The sequence below is a fragment of the Corvus moneduloides genome, chromosome 1, assembly GCF_009650955.1.
Source record: "Corvus moneduloides isolate bCorMon1 chromosome 1, bCorMon1.pri, whole genome shotgun sequence".
NCBI lineage: Eukaryota > Metazoa > Chordata > Aves > Passeriformes > Corvidae > Corvus > Corvus moneduloides.
The window spans coordinates 164,914,992-164,932,729 of record NC_045476.1 but is presented as its reverse complement, the minus strand read 5'-3'; the positions used below and the strand labels follow the sequence as shown (position 1 = coordinate 164,932,729).

The window sequence follows — 17,738 nt, the reverse complement described above, 5'->3', positions numbered from 1 at the left end:
AAGTGGTTCTGGCTAATTAGCTCTGCTTTTGTTTAGCTTTGTATGGAGCAGCTGTAGATTTGTATAAATAGCAGCACCAAGGCATAATTCAGTGCAGGATAAAGGATTTGTTACTCTGATCTAAGGACACAGAATAGGGAAATTCCGGCTTGGAGGTCTTGAGGAGGGGAAATGTGGGATGATTGGATGGGGTAAGGCACAGGTTGCCCAGAGAAGTCATGGCTACCCCATCCCTGGAAGTGCCCAAGGCCAGGCTGGAAGAGGATCTGAGTAACCTGGGATAGTGGAAGGTGTCCTTGTCCGTAGCAGGGGGTTGGTTCGAGATGATCTTTAAAGTCCCTTCCAACCCAAACCATTCCATGATTCATCCTTGAAACAGGAATTAACACGCATGGAAAAGCCTCTATCCAGCTTTTCCCCAGGTGTTCTGCATAGGATTAGTCTTTCTTTCCCTGCAGTAGGCAGGACTTGGATGATCCTTGAGCAGCATTTACACCTCAGGATATTCTATGGAGTCGCAGGAGAGAAATCCACATGCCCATAGCAGGATCAAGCCCTTCCCAAGGCTCCAAGATTGACCCCAACTGAGCAATCAAAACTGGGATCCTGGTTCTCCCAGAGTGGTTTCTCCTGGCTGGACCCAGCACATCCCCTTTTCTCTAGAACCATGGAAATCCAGGAATCCCCATCCTGGGGTATTTAGGAAGTCAGTAGACAGGGATGTATTAAGGGCTGGCCTGGGGACTGGTTTTCCTTCTCCTTCTTGCTGTCACAGCTCCCAAAAATCTTGAGCTGCAGCCTTGAAGTGCACTTCACTTGGAAGCTTCTTCTGCCATCCTGATTCTCCAGAATCATGGAATGGTTTGGGTTGGAAATGACCTTAAAGCTTATCTTGTTCCATCCTCTGTGGGTGGGGACACCTTCCACTATCCCAGTTGCTCCAAGCTCCATCCAACCTGGCCTTGGACACTTTCAGGGATTCCAACTTATGTGGACAACCTGTGACAGGGCCTCAACACCCTCACAGGGAAGAATTTTTTCCCAGTATCCCATCTAAATATTCCCTCTACATCCAGCATTAAAAAACCCCCGAACAATTCCAAGATGTTTATTATTTATTCTCTTTTTATGGAGAGCTGACTCATAGCAGGGCTGCTGGTTGGGAACAGGCTGTTCATGGAATTACACAGGGAATAAAACAAATGGAAGTGAGTAGGAGGAAGATCCAATCCAGATCAGCACAGCCCCAGCTCTCTGCATGTCTCAGCCAGATGGAAATTTCAGGAGGTTTATGGAAAAAAAAAAAAGTCTTGAAAAATAATGGATTTACAGCTCCAGTGGCATGGTTCCAGTGTCCTCTCTGGAGAAGGTCTGGGATTTTGGATATGAGATTTTCAGGGATGGTCCCACCTGGTCAGGTCAAAGCCACACGGAGGAACGCATTAACAATTAAAAAGTGTGGCCAGCTGTGGGATAGCCCTTGGAATTGTGCATGGGTTTTCCATGTATTATTGGTATAGATTCCATGACAGCTCTTCTGCAGTGATTCCAGCCCCACGGAAGCTTGAAGGGCTCCTTTGGAGCTGGACGTCTCTGTTGGATCCCCCCATTAATGTCCCCACTTACAAGTGTAATCCTTTATGTGACTTAATCCAGATCCCTCTGGGATTTGGGCAATACAGGAGTCCCAGAGACACCATAAAACCAGGGCATATCCATAACCAGGGCATATCCATAACCAGGGATTCGGGATGGCCCTGGGGCACCATTTCCCTGTCCTGCTTGGAAGAGAGGAAGCCAAAGGGCAAATACTTGGGATTTCAGCACCTTGGTGTATCCCAGCCCGAGGCTGCCCACACTTGGGTCCTGATCCTGAGTATCTTCCCCATGGGAATAGACATGGTGAAGCACCTGGACACCTCCAGAGCACCCAGGAATGGGGAAAGTGCAGGAGATTGGCAGGAGCAGCCACAGAGACCAAGTCCTTCAGTGTTTGGCATGCAAAGGGTTTAAACCAGTGTGGATCCAAGATCTTCTTGGTTTCCCTGGAATCTGAGCAGCTGTGAAGGTCTGATATGAGGATAAATCTGTGTCAGGGGGATGGTGGTGATAGCTCACCTTGGTGTCCTGATTTTGAGGAGGTCACAACCAGGAAGGATGCAAAGAATGAGCCTTGCAGGATCGGCACAGGGAAATCCCTGTGGAGAAGGATAAAGATGGAAAAAAGAGGGAAGGAAAAAATCACTGTTCAGTGTCATTGGGTTGAGGAAGGGAGGAGCTGGAGCTCCCACTCATCCAGGAGGTGCTCAACACACAAAGTTCCTCTTCTCCCAGGGCCATTTGTCCTTCAAAGTGTTGTCATTCCTGCCAAAAAGTGATGCCATATCTGGCCTCTTCCTCCCTCAAAACTCCACAAAAAATGAAGGATGGGGAACAAGATTCTGCAATTGCTTCACCAGGTTTTATTTAGGACTGGAATATCCCTGGTGCTGAGAACCAATTCCATCCTGCAACCTCTGGTGCGCTAGAACGGGGTGGGGGAATGGCAAAACAGAGATTGGGATAGATGGAATTATCTGGGAATCATCTGAGATGCCACCTGAGAACGGGTGAGGCAGGTGTGTCACCCTCTGACCACAGGGAAGCTGAGTGGGTGAAAACTTCAGGACAAATAACAGGAAAAGGTCCCATGAGGCCAATCCATGATGTTTCTGTCCTTCCTCATCACCACGTTTCCTATGTGGATACTTTTCCCAAGGCCATTTTGGAGAAGAATCCAGTATAAGGCTCCCAAAAAATGAGCGGATCCCTATTCCTTGACTTCCAGTCTCTGTTCTACATCCAGGAAGACTCAACAGAATATTCCAGAGGTCAGGCAAACAAAGCCACGTTTCCATGGCTCCAACACAGGCATGCAGCGCAGTGTTCCAGAGCCAAGAATAAATCCAGGATCAAGTCCTCATCCTGAAGGATGTGATTCACACACCTGCAAGGGCCTGATCTCTGAGGATAAGCCTGAGCTAGGGAAATAAACAGTTGCTAGGAACATCCCTGATCTGGAACATCATCCACAGCATTTAATTGATCGTTTTAATTGTTGGCACGTTCCCTGGCAAGATTCTAGGATGGATCAACCACCATTACTCCATGGAATATCTGGAATAAAACAAAGGAGGTGGAACAAAGGAAGGATTATTCCCAAGAGACTGATATCCGCCTCTTGGCCTCTGTGCTGGAGATGGTCCTGGAAAAGTTGAATTTACTGCCCCAGCTGTAGCCTATGGATACTGGGACATCTTTTTTCCAGATCTTTGCCCTGACCCAGCCAAACCTCCCATGCTCCAGTCATGCTGCTGCCATGTGTTGGCCATCCAGGGTGACACCACCATCCCGAGGCTCCTGAGGAAATGCCAGCCATGGCAGTGCCACACCTCACATGTGCATCACACATCCCCAAGGCCAGGATGGTAACTTCCCAAAAATCTGGCTCAGTGGGCCACTGGCAGCCCCCAGAATGGGAATTGACCCATTGTGCACCTCTGTCCATCATCCTTCTTGTCCATCAATCCACTTCTCCCAGTGGAGCTGTGGTGGACCACTTCCCGTGGCCTTGGAGATCCTCTTCCTGCTGTCAGTGAGGAGCAGATTTGAATCCCTGGTCAGGCAAGAGATATTTGTGTCATCAGTCCTTGGAACTGAGGGAATAAACCCTGTTAATCATGGAATGGTTTGGGTTAAAAGGGACCTTAATGATCCTCTTGTTCCAACCCCCTGCCATGGGCAGGGACACCTTCCACTAGACCAGGTTGCTTCAAGCCCCATCCAACCTGGCTTTGAACACTTCCAGGGGCGGGGAGTCCACAATCCAAATCATACTGAAGAGTAACACAATTATTTTTCCATTTTTTTCCACAAAAAACCAGTCAAAACTGGTGAAAACATGAGGACTGAGCTTTTCCAGGGTTCTCCCACTGCTGCACGACACTGAGCCTTGGCTTCCCAGGCTGATTTCCAGACTCCCCCAAAGAGTCACTCCTGATGCCACGATGAATCACACTGGCCAATCCTTATTCCCTGGAACAGGTCCTGCTCTTTGGTCGCTGCCTTGTGACACCTGGCAGCACTGACACACCTCCTCCGGCATTCCCGGGGCACGCAGTCCCCAAGCCTGGCACGGTTTCATCTCTTGGGCAAGAGATGTGGTTTATCCTCTCCACGCCCAGGTGTAGATCCATGGGAGAGGAATGGCTGGAGCTCCTGGGGTTATCAGGGCTGACTTCCCCATCCTGTTGATCCAGTTTTACGTCAGCAGAGCCGGTGGTGTCAGAAACCTCCAAAATATCTGACAATAGACCAAAAAAAGCTCTCCGCAAGAATCCCCCCACCTTTTGTTTCCTTGGAAAGGAAGATGTGGTGGGTTTTGGTGTCTCTTTGAACTTCCTCTGGCCATGCCTTCACTGTGATCAGTGATTGATCCCACTTGATGCTCTGAATGTCTTGGATGAGCATCTCCTCTGCTTCAGGGAATTTTGTTCACCTCACTTGGCTCCTGCCAAGAAAATCATGTTGACCCCCAATCATTTTAACCTTCACCTCACCCAATCTTTCTTCCACACGTTTTTGGAGCCTCTGCCTCTTTTTCTTCTGCTTCTCCATCTCCTAAAGCCCAGGCTGTGTGGATCTCTGCTCTCTTTTCCTGCAGGAGGGAGAAGGATGGGATAAGCAGACATCTGATTGCCCAAGCGGCTTCACTCCAAGGGGCTCCTCCTGCTTCACCCTCTTTGGTGGCTTGGTGATTCATGGAGATGTCTGCTGATATCCAGCACTAAATATCCTGATAACTCCTTGGAAGCACAAGTGGGACAGGCAGTCAGCTGGAAGCCCCAGAACGAATGAAGTTGTCAGCTCCAGCTCCACCCCTTTCACGCAGAGAAATCCTAAAGGCTGAGGACATTTTTGTCTGACTGGTATTGAGCAGCACTTTGAATTGGATGCTCCATGGAAAAGGGGGACAAAGGTATTTTTAACCCTTGCTGGAAGTGTTCAAAACCAGGTTGGATGGGGCTTGGAGGCACCTGGAAGATGTCCCTGTCCATGGCAGGGGGTTGGAATGAGATGGTCTTTAAGGTCCCTTCCAACCCAAACCATTCGATGATTTTATGATTTAAGACTTTGCAGGTAACCAAGTTATGCATTTCCTGTCCCCATGAATATCCAGCTTGGTTTACCTTGACTGTAGATGTTGGGAGTTCTCCAGGCCTAGCCCTGGAAATGCGCTTGGCACAATCCACCCAAACAATTCCATTAATTTATGCTACTTGTTCCCATTTTCCTTTGAGAAAAGGAACTCTTCAGCCACAGATGCAATGATCAGAACAAACCCCCCACCCAGACATCAGCAGCACTGCTGGCCTGACCAGAGATGAATTAAAGGATTAATCCCAATGAATGGTGTGAATTCCCAGAGTGCTTTCACTGCTCCCTGGAATCGCCAGCCCAGCCTGAAGGCAATGCTGAGGTGAGAAAACAACCCACGTGCATTCCTGGCCTCTCATCTGATCCATCATCCCTGCCCACTCTTTCCAAATCATTGGCTTCCTCATCACTCCATCCAAAGGCAGGGAAGATTTATATCCTGTCCCCAGGTGAGGGTGTTTTTCCTGGGCTGCGGAGACAACCGGGAGAAGATGAAGTTCTCCCTCCTTGCGGTGCTGGCTTTGGTCCTATTTGCAGCTCAAGGTGAGATTTGCTCCTAGATAATGTATAGCTGAGTGTTTTAGAGGTAGGTATGCCTCATATCCAGGGAAAGAAATCATGGAAGGGAGCTCCTCAGCTCTTGCAATGGTGCAGGTGAAGGACACTGCTCGTTTTGGAAGTTTTTATCTGGAAACTCAGTCTGGGTGTGCAAAAAGTTTATTTTCCAACGGGAAATTTCCCTGTCCTACTGGATTTTTATGGAAACAAGACAGAAAATAGGAGGCAGTTCTCACTGTTCTGCCTTTGAGAGACTTCCCAGGGAGTTTTCCTGTCGGGGTGGTGCAAGACTGTGGTTATTCCTAAATTTTGATGAAGACAGTACAATGCTCTGTGTTCCTGGTCCACGAGAACAGGGCCACACCTCCAACATCTGCCCTTGTGCAGCTGTTTCTACCCATCTCAGAGACCCCACAGCTTGCTGACTTCAGAGATTTTGGGACAAAGTCAGGGAATTGAGGAAAAGTTGGGATGTGGACGGAATGGGTTAATGGTGGTGGGTATTTGCATAGTAATTTGTTTTAGATGGTGCATTTTATTTCTTGGAGAGATGGTAAATTAAATCAGAGCTTTTTAAAGGAATATGATCCTATATCCTCTATAGACCAGAGAGAATAAACCTTATCCTCATTTTGGAGAGCGGGACGGGCTTTGCCAGCGCTTGGAATTGTGCCACACGTCCGGTGCAAAAAAAAGAATTCCTTGGAATAGTTATTTCTGGCCCATTGTGGCCTAAGAATACCTTTCTGCTATTTAGCTTTGTTCACTCACCAGAACAGTGATCCTGACAGATTTCCAAGTGTTAACAAGGCCTGGGAGACAGGGAGGTTGTCCTCAGTGCCAAAATGAAGCCTGGCCTAATCCGCGTTGGATTATCCAGGCAGTAAAAATTAAGCATTCACTGCACGTGTCTTAGGGCTGAATACTCACAGCAGAGAGTAAAAAGTCCTTCTCCTCATCTTCTTTTTCCTTTAAACCAGGTTCTGGATTTATTTTTTGAGGGCACTGATATCCCACCCAAACACAAAGGCGTGGGAGCCTGACTTTAGGCTGTGGAGGTCCCAATTAATGCTCTTCATCTGCCAATGCTTTCTGCCTAATTAGGCTGCAGTTTAATAGTCCCCAGCAAGTAGAAAAGGTGACCCCAGGCCTTGGGACATCCTTGGAAACTCCTCCAGGAGTCCCTGCCCTTCCCTGCTCCAAGCATCACATCAAACCCAGCACCCTTGGCCTATCAAATTGAAGGAGGGGAGATTTAGGTTGGATATATGGAAAAAAATCTTCCCTGTGAGGGTGCTGAGGCCCTGGCACAGGGTGCCCAGAGAAGCTGTGGCTGCCCCATCCCCAGAAGTGTCCAACGCCAGGCTGGATGTAGCATTGGAAGAGTGGATTCAGGTCCTTCAGCTCCATGGCTTTCATCAGACCTGCACCTCATGTGTTTGAGACTCCATGAAAAGTAGGGGATAATTTTTGCTGCTGGCATTTCACAGAATCCCAGAATCATTTAGGTTGGAAAAGACCTCCAAGATCCTTGACTCCAACCTTTGGCTGATCACCACCAGGGCTCTGAGTGCCACCTCCAGGGATGGGGTCTCCACCACCTCCCTGAGCAGCTCCTTCCAGTGCCTGACCACCCTTTCCATGAAGAAATTCTTCCTGATGTCCAACCTGAACCTTGCCTGGTGTAGTTTGAGGCCTTCTCCTCTTGTCCTGTCCCTTGTTCCTGGGAGCAGAGCCTGACCCACCCCTGGCTGCCCCCTCCCGTCAGGGAGTTGTGCAGATCCAGAAGGTTCCCCCTGAGCCTCCTTTTCTCTAGGCTGAGCCCCTTTCCCAGCTCCCTCAGCAGCTCCTGGTGCTCCAGACCCTTTCCCAGCTCTGCTCCCTTCCCTGGACATGCTCCAGCCCCTCAATGTCTGTCTTGTCATGAGGGGACAAAACTGGACACAGGATTTGAGGTGTGGCCTCACCAGTGCCCAGCACAGAGGGACAATCCCTGTCCTGGTCCTCCTGGTCACACTGTGGCTGGCACAAACCAGGATGATTCCATCTCCCTCTTCCATGTTTTGTGTCTCTTCCTGCAGCAAATGCCCTGTACTGCTACACCTGCAACTGGGAACAAAGCAACTGGAGCTGCCTGAAGGCCGAGAAGTGCTCGGACAAGGACGAGTACTGTGTCACCAATGTGGCCTCCGTAGGAATCGGTAGGTGCTGGCTCTGGATCCCCTCGTGGGGGCTCAGGAACAGGACGTGAGGTTTGGGCTGGATTTTTTATGGGCTGAGGAGCTGTTGGGAAGCACCTGTGGGAGGTGGAGTCCTTCCTAACCTAGCCTGGCAGTGCTGGAGGTTTGAAATCCTCCTCCCCGTCACACGTTGAGATTGTTCTCTTCAGCTGTTGTTTTATTCCTGCATGAAAAATCAAGGGACATTGAGAGAAGAGGAAGGATCCTTCAGAGGAAGGATAAATAAATTTGAACCTTGATTCCTTGTTCCCTGGGAGCAGAGTCCGACCCCAACCTGGCTGCACCCTCATGGAGTTATGGAGAGCCAGAAGGTCCCTCCTGAGCCTCCTTTTCTCCAGGCTGAGCCCCTCCAGCTCCCTCAGCCTCTCCTGGTGCTCCAGACCCTTCCCCAGCTCCATTCCTTTCCCTGGACACGCTCCATCTCCTCAGAGTCTTTGTTGCAGTGAGGGCCCAAAAAGTGACCCCAAGATTTGAGGTGTGGCCTCACTGGTGACAAGAAAGGGGAAAAATCATTCCCCTGGTCTTGCTGGTCACACTATTTCTGATCCAAGCCAGGTATGGAGTGGAACAGAATTATTTCCCTCAAGCAGAGAAGCCTGGAAATGTGATTTAAATCCAGGAAGGAACGTTGTCATTGCATACCTAAAAATGTCTTGATATGTGGATCCATGCTGGGAAGTGCTGGATGCCCAGCATGGATATGGAATTCCTTGCGTAGGAGGCCACCAACAATTCCTAGGCTGTGGTGGGGCCAGGATGGCTCTCATGCTGATGTCTGGGGCTGCGGGGGGACAATGGGACTCATCAACCCAAATCCATCTGCACAAAGGATCACTCAACAAATCCCACTGCTAATTCTGCTCTCTCCCTTCTCTGGGCCAGGCTTTTTGTCCTTTTGGAAGAGGATCACCAAGAAGTGCTCCGACACCTGCCCACACCACAACTTCAAACTGGGCCTGGCCACCTACACCTCCTACTGCTGCCAAAGCTTCCTGTGCAACCTGAGTGCGTGCCCGGGGCCCCGGCTGGCTCGGCCATGAGGTGCCAGGGAGGCCCATTCCATGTCCTTCTTCACCTGCTCAGTGGTGCTGGGGGAAAATGGATCCTGAAGGACTGAAGAGCCTTGCCAGATTCCCCCAAGAAGGTGTGGACATCAAACATGAGGAACAGATAAAGTGTTGTGGTCATCATCTTGCCCTGTGGTGTCTCCCAACCTTCTTCTCATTTTCTTCTCAACCTTCAGCTCTGTGGCTCCAGTATCCCCACCAGAGTTCTGAGTGCCACATCCAGGCATTCCTTGGACACCTCCAGGGATGGGACTCCACCACCTCCCTGAGCAGCTCCTTCCAATGCCTGACCACTCTTTCCATGAAGAAATTCTGCCTGATGTCCAACCTGAACCTTCCCTGGTACAACTTGAGGCCATTTCCTCTTGTCCTGTCCTTTTTTCTCTGGGAGCAGAGCCTGACCCCTACCTGGCTGCCCTCTCCTGTCAGGGAGTTTTGCAGAGCCAGAAATTTCCCCCTGAGCCTCCTTTTCTCCAGGCTGAGCCCCTTTCCCAGCTCCCTCAGCTGCTCTTGGGGCTCCAGCCCCTTCCCCAGCTCCGTTCCCTTCTCTGGACACGCTCCAGCCCCTCAATGTCTTTGTCCTTCAGCTTTGGGAGGGAGATGCTCCTTCTGCACTTCCTGCATCTCCAGAGGGGTTTCTTCTGGAATTTTATCCTATTTTGGGTGCAGTCAGAGCCACAGAGTGGCAGGTGCTGGGAAAAAAGAACAACCCCTCTTATCTGCACATCTGTCCCCACCTCCGCTTCCAGCATCCTTGGGAATCCCTTCCTTCACGTGCTTTGCTGTTGTCGGGAGGGGGGGGGGGGCAGCAGCTCTCTGGATTCACAATTACTACCACTTGGAATTGTGTCTTCCAACAATCCATTCATTTGGCTTTCCCTCTGCCATCTCCCAAAGCACCAGCAGGGGAATCATGGAATCATGGAATATCCTGAGTTGGAAGGGACCCACAAGGATCATCAAAGTCCAACTCCTGGCCCTGCACAATCCCACCCTGTGCCTGAAAGCTTTTTCCAAGCACTTCTGGAACTCTGTCAGGCTTGGTGCTGTGACCACTTCCCTGGGGAGTTCCAGTGCCCAAAGACCCTCTAGATGAAGAACCTTTTCCTAAAATCCAGCCTAACCTTCCCTGACACAGGGACCTGAGTTTTTCCCTCAGGTCCTGGGCACCAGAGAGAAGAAATCGGTGCCTCCTTTGCTTCCCCTCATGAAAAGCATTTGCAGCATTTGGGTTGAGCTGCTGAGGAAACTTGGAGAGGTTTATAAGGAGAACAGAGATTCCAGAGAGGCCAGATATTTAATGGAGATGTTTCCAGAGGCTGCAGAGAAATGAGGGTGAAAAGGAGCTGGAAAAATAAACAATGACAAGACAACAGAGGTTTTTCATTGCCAGATGTGTTCTGAATGCCTCTCCTTTCTCCTAAACAACACCTTTTGGAGGAATTTTGCTCTAGAAAAATCATGGGAATGCTTTAACTCGAGTCAAAGCTCCCAAATCTGCAAAACATTCCTCAGCCAAGGGATGACGCTCTGTGTTGTGCTTCCAACCCAAGCCTGGTAAACAACGGGGACAAAAGGGGCTTTGAGCTGTGCTGAGCGGAGCTGCCTCAGGCTGGAGCCCGGGGCTTCTCAGGATAAAGGGTTTCTTCCCAAGTTCTGCAGAACAGGGAATTTGCAGGGATGTGTCTCTCTTCTATTAATCAACTTCTTTTCTTCACTCCCTCTTACCATGCGAAGGAACCTTTTACTCTTATTTACACCACGATCTCTTCCCAACCCTCTTCAGGAATTTTTATTTCCCACCCTGAAGCAATCCCAGCCCCCTCCCTTCCCTCAACCCAAAACTCCTAATTTACTCATCACACAATATTTCCTCATAAAAAACAACAAAAAACAACAACAACAAAAAAGGGATTTGTGTGCTTTTTCTCCTGTGCGCCAGAGTTTTTCTGCTCTCTGAAAGTACTGAGGAATCCCAGTCGGACAGGCTCTAATAATTAATATTTCATTGGGTTGGATTTATTCTTCCTGCAGTCATGGAGACAGAGGCTCCCCCAGCCTGCAGGAAAACACAGTTGGGAATTTCTTTTTGCTGCTTTAAAGCAAAACTGGCTGGGGTTTTTTGCTTGATTTGCTGTGCCTTTGCTGCAGAAAAACTTCCTTGTATCCATGGGATAATAGAAAGGGAATATAAATCATCCTGGGCTTGGTTGAAGAGCAAAGGGTTATTTTTCTACATCATAAAAAAATAAAGTAAAAGAGGAAAGGCTTAGATGGGATATTGGGAAGAAAATCTTTATTGGGAAGGGGGTGAGGCCCTGGAATGGATTTCCCAGGGAAGCTGTGGCTGCCCCATCCCTGAAAATGTTCAAGGCCAGGTTGGATGGGGCTGGGAGCAACCTGGGATAGGGGAAGGTGTTCCCATGGCAGGGGGTTGGAACTGGACGGTCCTGAAGGTTCCTTCCAACCCAAACCATTCCATGATCCTGTAATTCCCACTGCAGCTCAAGGATATGGAAATCTCTCCTCCCATAATGCCAATCAACCCTGGTGGCAATTACTCCTCTCCAAGACATCTGAGATGTGCAGGAAGGAGAGGAGGGTGTGATTCCCAACCACTAATTTTGACCTGGAATTAGGGCCAGTTGGGACCACAGAAAGATGGGAGTCATTAACGCACGGATGAGGCTGCCCGGAAAATGACCCTGAGCTGTGTCCTGCAAGGCAACATCCACCCCTTGGATTGGGAAGGTGGATCCTAAACAAAAAGGGGTTGGCAAAATCTTTTTCTCCTCACTCCAGACCACTCTGAGCTTCTCTGACCCCATCCAAAGGCTTGGACAGAGGTGAAGATGCTCCAGAGGCTCATCCTGGCATTATTGCAGGAATTTGGGGAGGGAACACCCAACCTGATGAACATGGGGACAGAGGGGAGAGGGAGATACTGTCCTCCAAGGCATGGAAAAAGCTCCTTGGAGGCAGAATTCCCTGAGCATGGCACTGGAAGAGGCAGCACAAAGCAAACACAGAGCCCTTTCAGCGGCTGGAGCCGGCAGGATCACGTGGAATTGACATGGAGCAACACTTCCACATGGAATAATAAATGCCTGGCCATGGATAATAACCAGTTTCAATACCTCAGGGACGTGCTGGATGGAGTCGTGATGTGGTTCCTTCAGGTCCTGAAGGAACCTTTGCTATCAGAGCCACCAACAGCCAAATCCTGTGGAGAAATTTATCCCTGTGCCAATCCATGTGTGTGGGCAAGGCTGAGGGAGTGCTGGGAGGGAGGGAGGAATGGGATAGAGACATCAAACCTTGAAGAAGAGGGAGAACAATTCCCAAGGCAGGGATCCATGGAAGAAGGGACATCAGATGGTGACGTGTGACCAGTGGCCACCTCATTGTTGCCCCTGCCACCCCCAACGTGAGATGAGTGTTGGGCCAGGCAGGAAAACCCCAAACCTCCTCTCTGAGGCACAGCAACCCCAGAGGTGTTTCCTAATTCTTTGTAGGGTTCAGGGAAGGGGGTGAGGTCCTCGTTTGGTTTGGGGAGTAACCAAGAGCACTGGGATTCCAGAGTGACCGGCTGGGGCATGGAAACCAGGGAAGATGGAGAGGGGAGAAGTGACCTGGCTGTTCCCAGCAGGTACCAGAGATGCACAAACACGTCTCTGAGCTCGTGACAGTTTCCTGCTGGGAGTTTGGGTGGAAAAGCTGCAGGGAATGCAGCTTTGGGGGAAATTCCAGCTTTTGGGGGAAACCAGGAATGTTCCAAACCAAGAGCTGGACGCTGAAATCACTGGAGCTGCTTGGGGGTCAAGATGGAGTGAAACAAAAAATCAAAAATGTGCTTTTTAAAATTTTAATTCTCCTTTTTTTTAACTTTTGACTTCATGAAACACGTTGGATTTCCAGCATTCCAAACTGAAATAACTTTTGGGGATTCGTGTCCTGGCCTTATCTAAATGCTGGATGCCTCAGTCTGTATCTTCTCCCCAAATTGCAGATATTGGGGCCCCCCCCCTGCCAGGACAGCACCTGAGTGGCTCCATGGAGACCCCCAAATCTTTCCAGAGGCCCTGGGTGAGTGAATCCAAAGGATCGACCCTTTCCATGCCTAAATGAGTTGTTTTGAATCCCAGACTGAGTGAGGAAAATAAAACCAACTTAAAAAAAAAGGTGGCAAAACTATAAAAAACCCACCCGCCTACGAGGTGGAATTTGATAGAAGTTGGCACTTTTCCATAAAATTTCCATGTCTGGGGCATTAATGAATATTCTGAACTGAGGGACAGGGAGACACAACAATAAAAACCCCACTTTCCTGGGAAATTCTGGCTGGTTTCCAGCACGAAGAGCCAGAAAACCCCACGAGAGGGAGCTGCTGCCTCTGTCCCAGGCCATGGAATTGTGCCAGCCCATGGAAAGCCGCTGATCCAGGAGCAATTTCCAGGGAAAAAAAGCGAGCAGCCGTGTGAGGGATGAGCCGGCTGGGCTGGAAGCAGCCCAGGGAAGGATCCACGCAGGCTGTGGGTCCATCCTGCTGATTCCAGGTCCTGGCTGTTCTCCAGTGTCTGCTCGCTCCTGCGCCGTCGGCAATCTGGGATGTGACTTGCTTTGGACTCTGGGATAATTCTGGAGCATCCAATACCCTGTGTTAGAATGGGGCATTTCCATCCAAATCCCGAAGCCCTGCACGGTTTTAATCCAGAGCTTGTAGCCATGGGCAGCTTGGAAGGAAATGTGACCCTCTGTCCCACTCCTGGGAATCCCCGAAATTGTTGGGATGGGCCTGGCAGCATGAAGGGAACTTTATTTTCTTGGCACCCATGGAATTTTGGCGAGTAAAGGGGGGATCAGATCGGATGGGGCTGTGCCTTTTTGCCCCATTCTGGGTGCCTTTTCCTGATTTTCCTACACATTCCCTCTTTGCAGGGACTCCTTGAGCATCTTCCTGTCCCTGACTCCCTCCAGGAATGGCCACAGCCAAAACACAGGGCCAGCACTTGGCCTAATAATGGAAATTCCGCTTTTTCCCTCCTCTTCTCTGAGCTTTCACCCTGTCTTTGACCTGATTCCTTCAGCAATTCCAGGGAAGTGGAGCAGGGAAGAAGTTCTCCGAGTTTTTTTATTGGGAGAGGGTGTTCCAGGTTGGACTTCAAGCTTTTCCACCACTTCCCTGTGTCTGACCTCGGGAGAGTCACTCAGTGTCTGATTCATGTGATAAAAATGGAGATAACAACTCCAGGTGACCTGGAGGGCTCTTTGGATCTCAGTCCCTTGGGAATGTTTCATCCAGCTGGCCCAGGGATGACCTTGGAGCAGGATGAGGAGGGTCAGGTGCCCACCCACAGTGTCTGTGCCTCTCCCAGGTCCCTGCAGCTCCGTGCTGCTCCAACTTCTCCTTCCCAGAAACTGTGGAGGCAACGCCGGGGCTGCTCCCACGTCGCTCCCTCCTCCGGAAATGCTGTTCCTTGACTCACTGGAAAGCTTTTGTTGGGAGTTCTCTTCGAAACCAGGCCTGCAAACGCTGCAGAAAGACATTCCTGCCCTCCTCCCTGTCACAAAGGAGCTTGATGTGGACACAGAGGAGCAGATGAGGGTGTGGCCATTGCTCAGGGCCTCGGTCACTTGGCCGCTGGCTGATTTGGTGTCACCAGGGTGACAACACGATGGGTTGAGGCTGCCCAGCAGGTCTGGTGGGATCCAGGACCCCTTGTTCAACTTGGAGGGTCTTGAAGGTGTAAACAGAGGAGGTCTGAGACCAGGATTTGGTCCCTGGAATGAGGTGGGTTTCAGGATGGGAACCCTGTGTCCTCAGAAAACCTTGGAAAGCTCCACTGACCTGCCTCCCCCTCCAGCAGCTGCCCCCTCCCCACCACTATCACAGCTCTGCCACAGCGCCCAGGAGAGCAAAGAGGATCTCAGGGATGAGCTCCACCCTGGAAAAGTGGGAAACTGGTTTGTCTGCTCATCAGCCAGCTCCCAGCTGGATGTCAGCAGGGAGTGAGGGAGGTGGTGCTTTACCCCCGCCCCATAGCAGAAAAACCCCAAAGAATCCTGGAATAGTTTGGATTGGAAAGGACCTTAAAGCTCATCCCATTCCACCCCCTAACCTTTCACCAGACCCAGCTGCTCCAAGCCCCGTCCAACCTGGCCTTGGGCACTTTCAGGGATGGGGCAGCCACAGCTTCTCTGGGCAACCTGTGCCAGGGCCTCCCCACCCTCCCAGGGAGGAATTCCTTCCTAACATCTGATCCGAATCTCCCCTCTTGCAGTTTAAAAATGTTTCTCTTTTCCCTATGCTTAGAATTCCATGCTTTCCCTGGACACGTGGCCCTTGCTGCAGGGTTGGATTATCTGCAGACAGATGCTCTTCCCAAGGTTTGCTGCCTGCTTCTGGGGCTGATGGGTTCTGGCGAAGCAGAGCCTGGTGGTTTTCTGCATTTAACCACATTTCATTTGCTAAAATACCCCCGGTCCCCAAGGTTTGGTGGCAGAAACACAGAGCTTCCCCTGGATGCTGTCCTGCTTCCAAGGAAACCGGCAGGAGTGGTGTTCAGGCATTCCTGAAATGGTCTTTCCTCTTCTCTGCAGCAAGAGGGAGCTGGGTTGGAGGCTGTCCCATCAGTGTCCCCACAGATCGTGTCACCTCCCACCCCAAATCCTCCACCCTAAAGTCGGCACCGCAGGAACAGGAAGAAGCAAACACGTGAAGGATCCCGAGGTTAAATCCTATGGGGAGAGGCTCCATGCAGGCAGATAAACAGCACAGGGCAGGGGATGTCCCCCAGCTGTGAGGACATGTGGCACAGCGTGCTTGTGGCACCCTTTCCATCCCCAAAACACATCCCAATCCGTCTCCTGGGCATGGACCGGGTGGAGTTTCTTGGCATGGGAGTGTCGATAATGGGAAAATGCCAAGTTTTTGAATGATTTACTGGTGTAGAAGTTTATTCACAGCTCTTCTTCGTTATCGGAGCACTTTGTGAACCTGCCCAGGACCACCAGCTGGCTGAGAAACCCAAAGGAAGCAATTCCTGAGGATTCCTGAGGATTGCTTGGATGGCGTGGTGCATCCTCCTCTCTTCTGGTCACCCTTCCCCAGGGGAATGAGATGGATCAGAGGGGGTGGGCAGGACCCATCCCACCACCAGGACCAGGTGGCAGTGAGGACAGAGGGGATGTCATGTCTGGATTTAGGCTCTGGAAGTGCCACCAGAGGCTCCGCTTAGGGCTGTGGAGGAGAGGAGATTCCCAGGATGTCTCTGGGAAAGCCATGCCCAGGGAACAAAGGCAGAACTTTTGGTCTCCAGGTGCTCAGCTGATCCCAAATTTGGTTCTGTTTGCACTTCCTTCATCCCATTTCCCTTTCAGCTGGAAGGAAAGTGGATTTTCTTCCACGTGGGGAGGCAGGGAGCAAAACTGGGGCCTGATGCCAAGAAATAGCATTGCAGAATGTTGTTCCAGAAATGGAAGGATAAGTTTGTGGGAATTTTCATGGACCTCTTTTTCCATTGGAGATCCTCCTTCCTTCCTCCTCCCCTGCTCCTTGAGAGGAGGGAGACTAAGGAGCCAAATCTCTCCCATGCCTGTGACTTTGGGAATGCCTTTCCCTGTTCAGACTCGATTTCAAGGCCCTGGAATTCTTTGCTGAAACATTTTTAAAATCCCCTCAAGACCTGGTTGTCCTTTTCCTGACAGTTTTAATAATTTGGGAAGGAGTCAAAGCCTGGAACACGATGTGCACAATCAACATGGGGCAAGTTGTTCCCACCGTGCCCTTTCCTTGGCAAGCAGGTGGTGCCTTCAAAGCCAGGGTGGATTTTCAACCCTTCTGTTGCTCCCTGGATTGTGTGGGTGGATTTTGATTCCCATGCCACTCCCAGGCTGCCATCCATGAGGTTTCCAAGCTGGGCTTGGAGGGGATGCTCTGCCAGTGGATGGGTTTGATTTTGGCACTTGAGCTGCTCTCACCAAACCCCAGGGGTGGTGGGAAGAAGCCAAACGCAGCTGAAATGTGCAGGGATGCACCTGAGCTGGACTAATAACTTTCCCTCCTTCTGTCCCACCCTGATACAACCATTCCCCACCTTCCCAAAATAATAATAATAATTAAAAAAAACCCAAACAACAACACAGCCTTGAATTTTTGGCCAACCCTCCTGGGAAAGTGCCCATCAGCTCTTCCAGTGAAGGACACGATGGAGTTCTCAGATAGGACTGTTTGTTCCTCTGCCCTGGTGGCCACACCCGTGGGGCTGGGATGGTTTCAGCCAGGATTTTTCCTGGCTCTGGAGCTCCTCTGCAAGCATGGGCTCTCCCTGGGGACAGCCTTGCTGTCCCTGGCCGTGGCTGGGGAGGTTTCAGCGGGGTCATTACACGAGGTGTGACAAGTTTCTGGACGTAACGAGGACCAGCCCAACCGGGCTTTTGATGCCGTGCCTGGCTGTGGTGGCGGGAGCGAGGCAGGAGAGAAACCGGAGCATCCGGATCTTCCCACACATGGGCTGAGTTTTTTTCCATTCTCGTTGGATTTTTCTGGTCTCACTTGGGATCTTCTTGAGAAAAAACCCGACCCAGAGAAGTTAAAACAAATGAAGAGTAGCGATAGGGTGAGGGGGAGTGGATTAAAACTGGAAAAGGGTGGATTTAGATGGGATATTGGGAAGGA

The 17,738-nt window shown here is 50.5% G+C and overlaps 1 protein-coding gene across 1 annotated transcript; it reads left to right on the top strand.

Annotated features, from left to right (window-relative positions):
• The first annotated feature begins 5,590 nt into the window (after positions 1–5,590).
• Positions 5,591–9,344, top strand: LOC116435410 (lymphocyte antigen 6E-like). The gene is made up of 3 exons (XM_032091735.1): positions 5,591–5,739; positions 7,836–7,955; positions 8,877–9,344. Exons 1-3 carry the CDS (start codon positions 5,688–5,690, stop codon positions 9,032–9,034), a joined length of 330 nt encoding a protein of 109 aa, XP_031947626.1. The 5' UTR covers positions 5,591–5,687; the 3' UTR covers positions 9,035–9,344.
• The last annotated feature ends 8,394 nt before the right edge of the window (positions 9,345–17,738 follow it).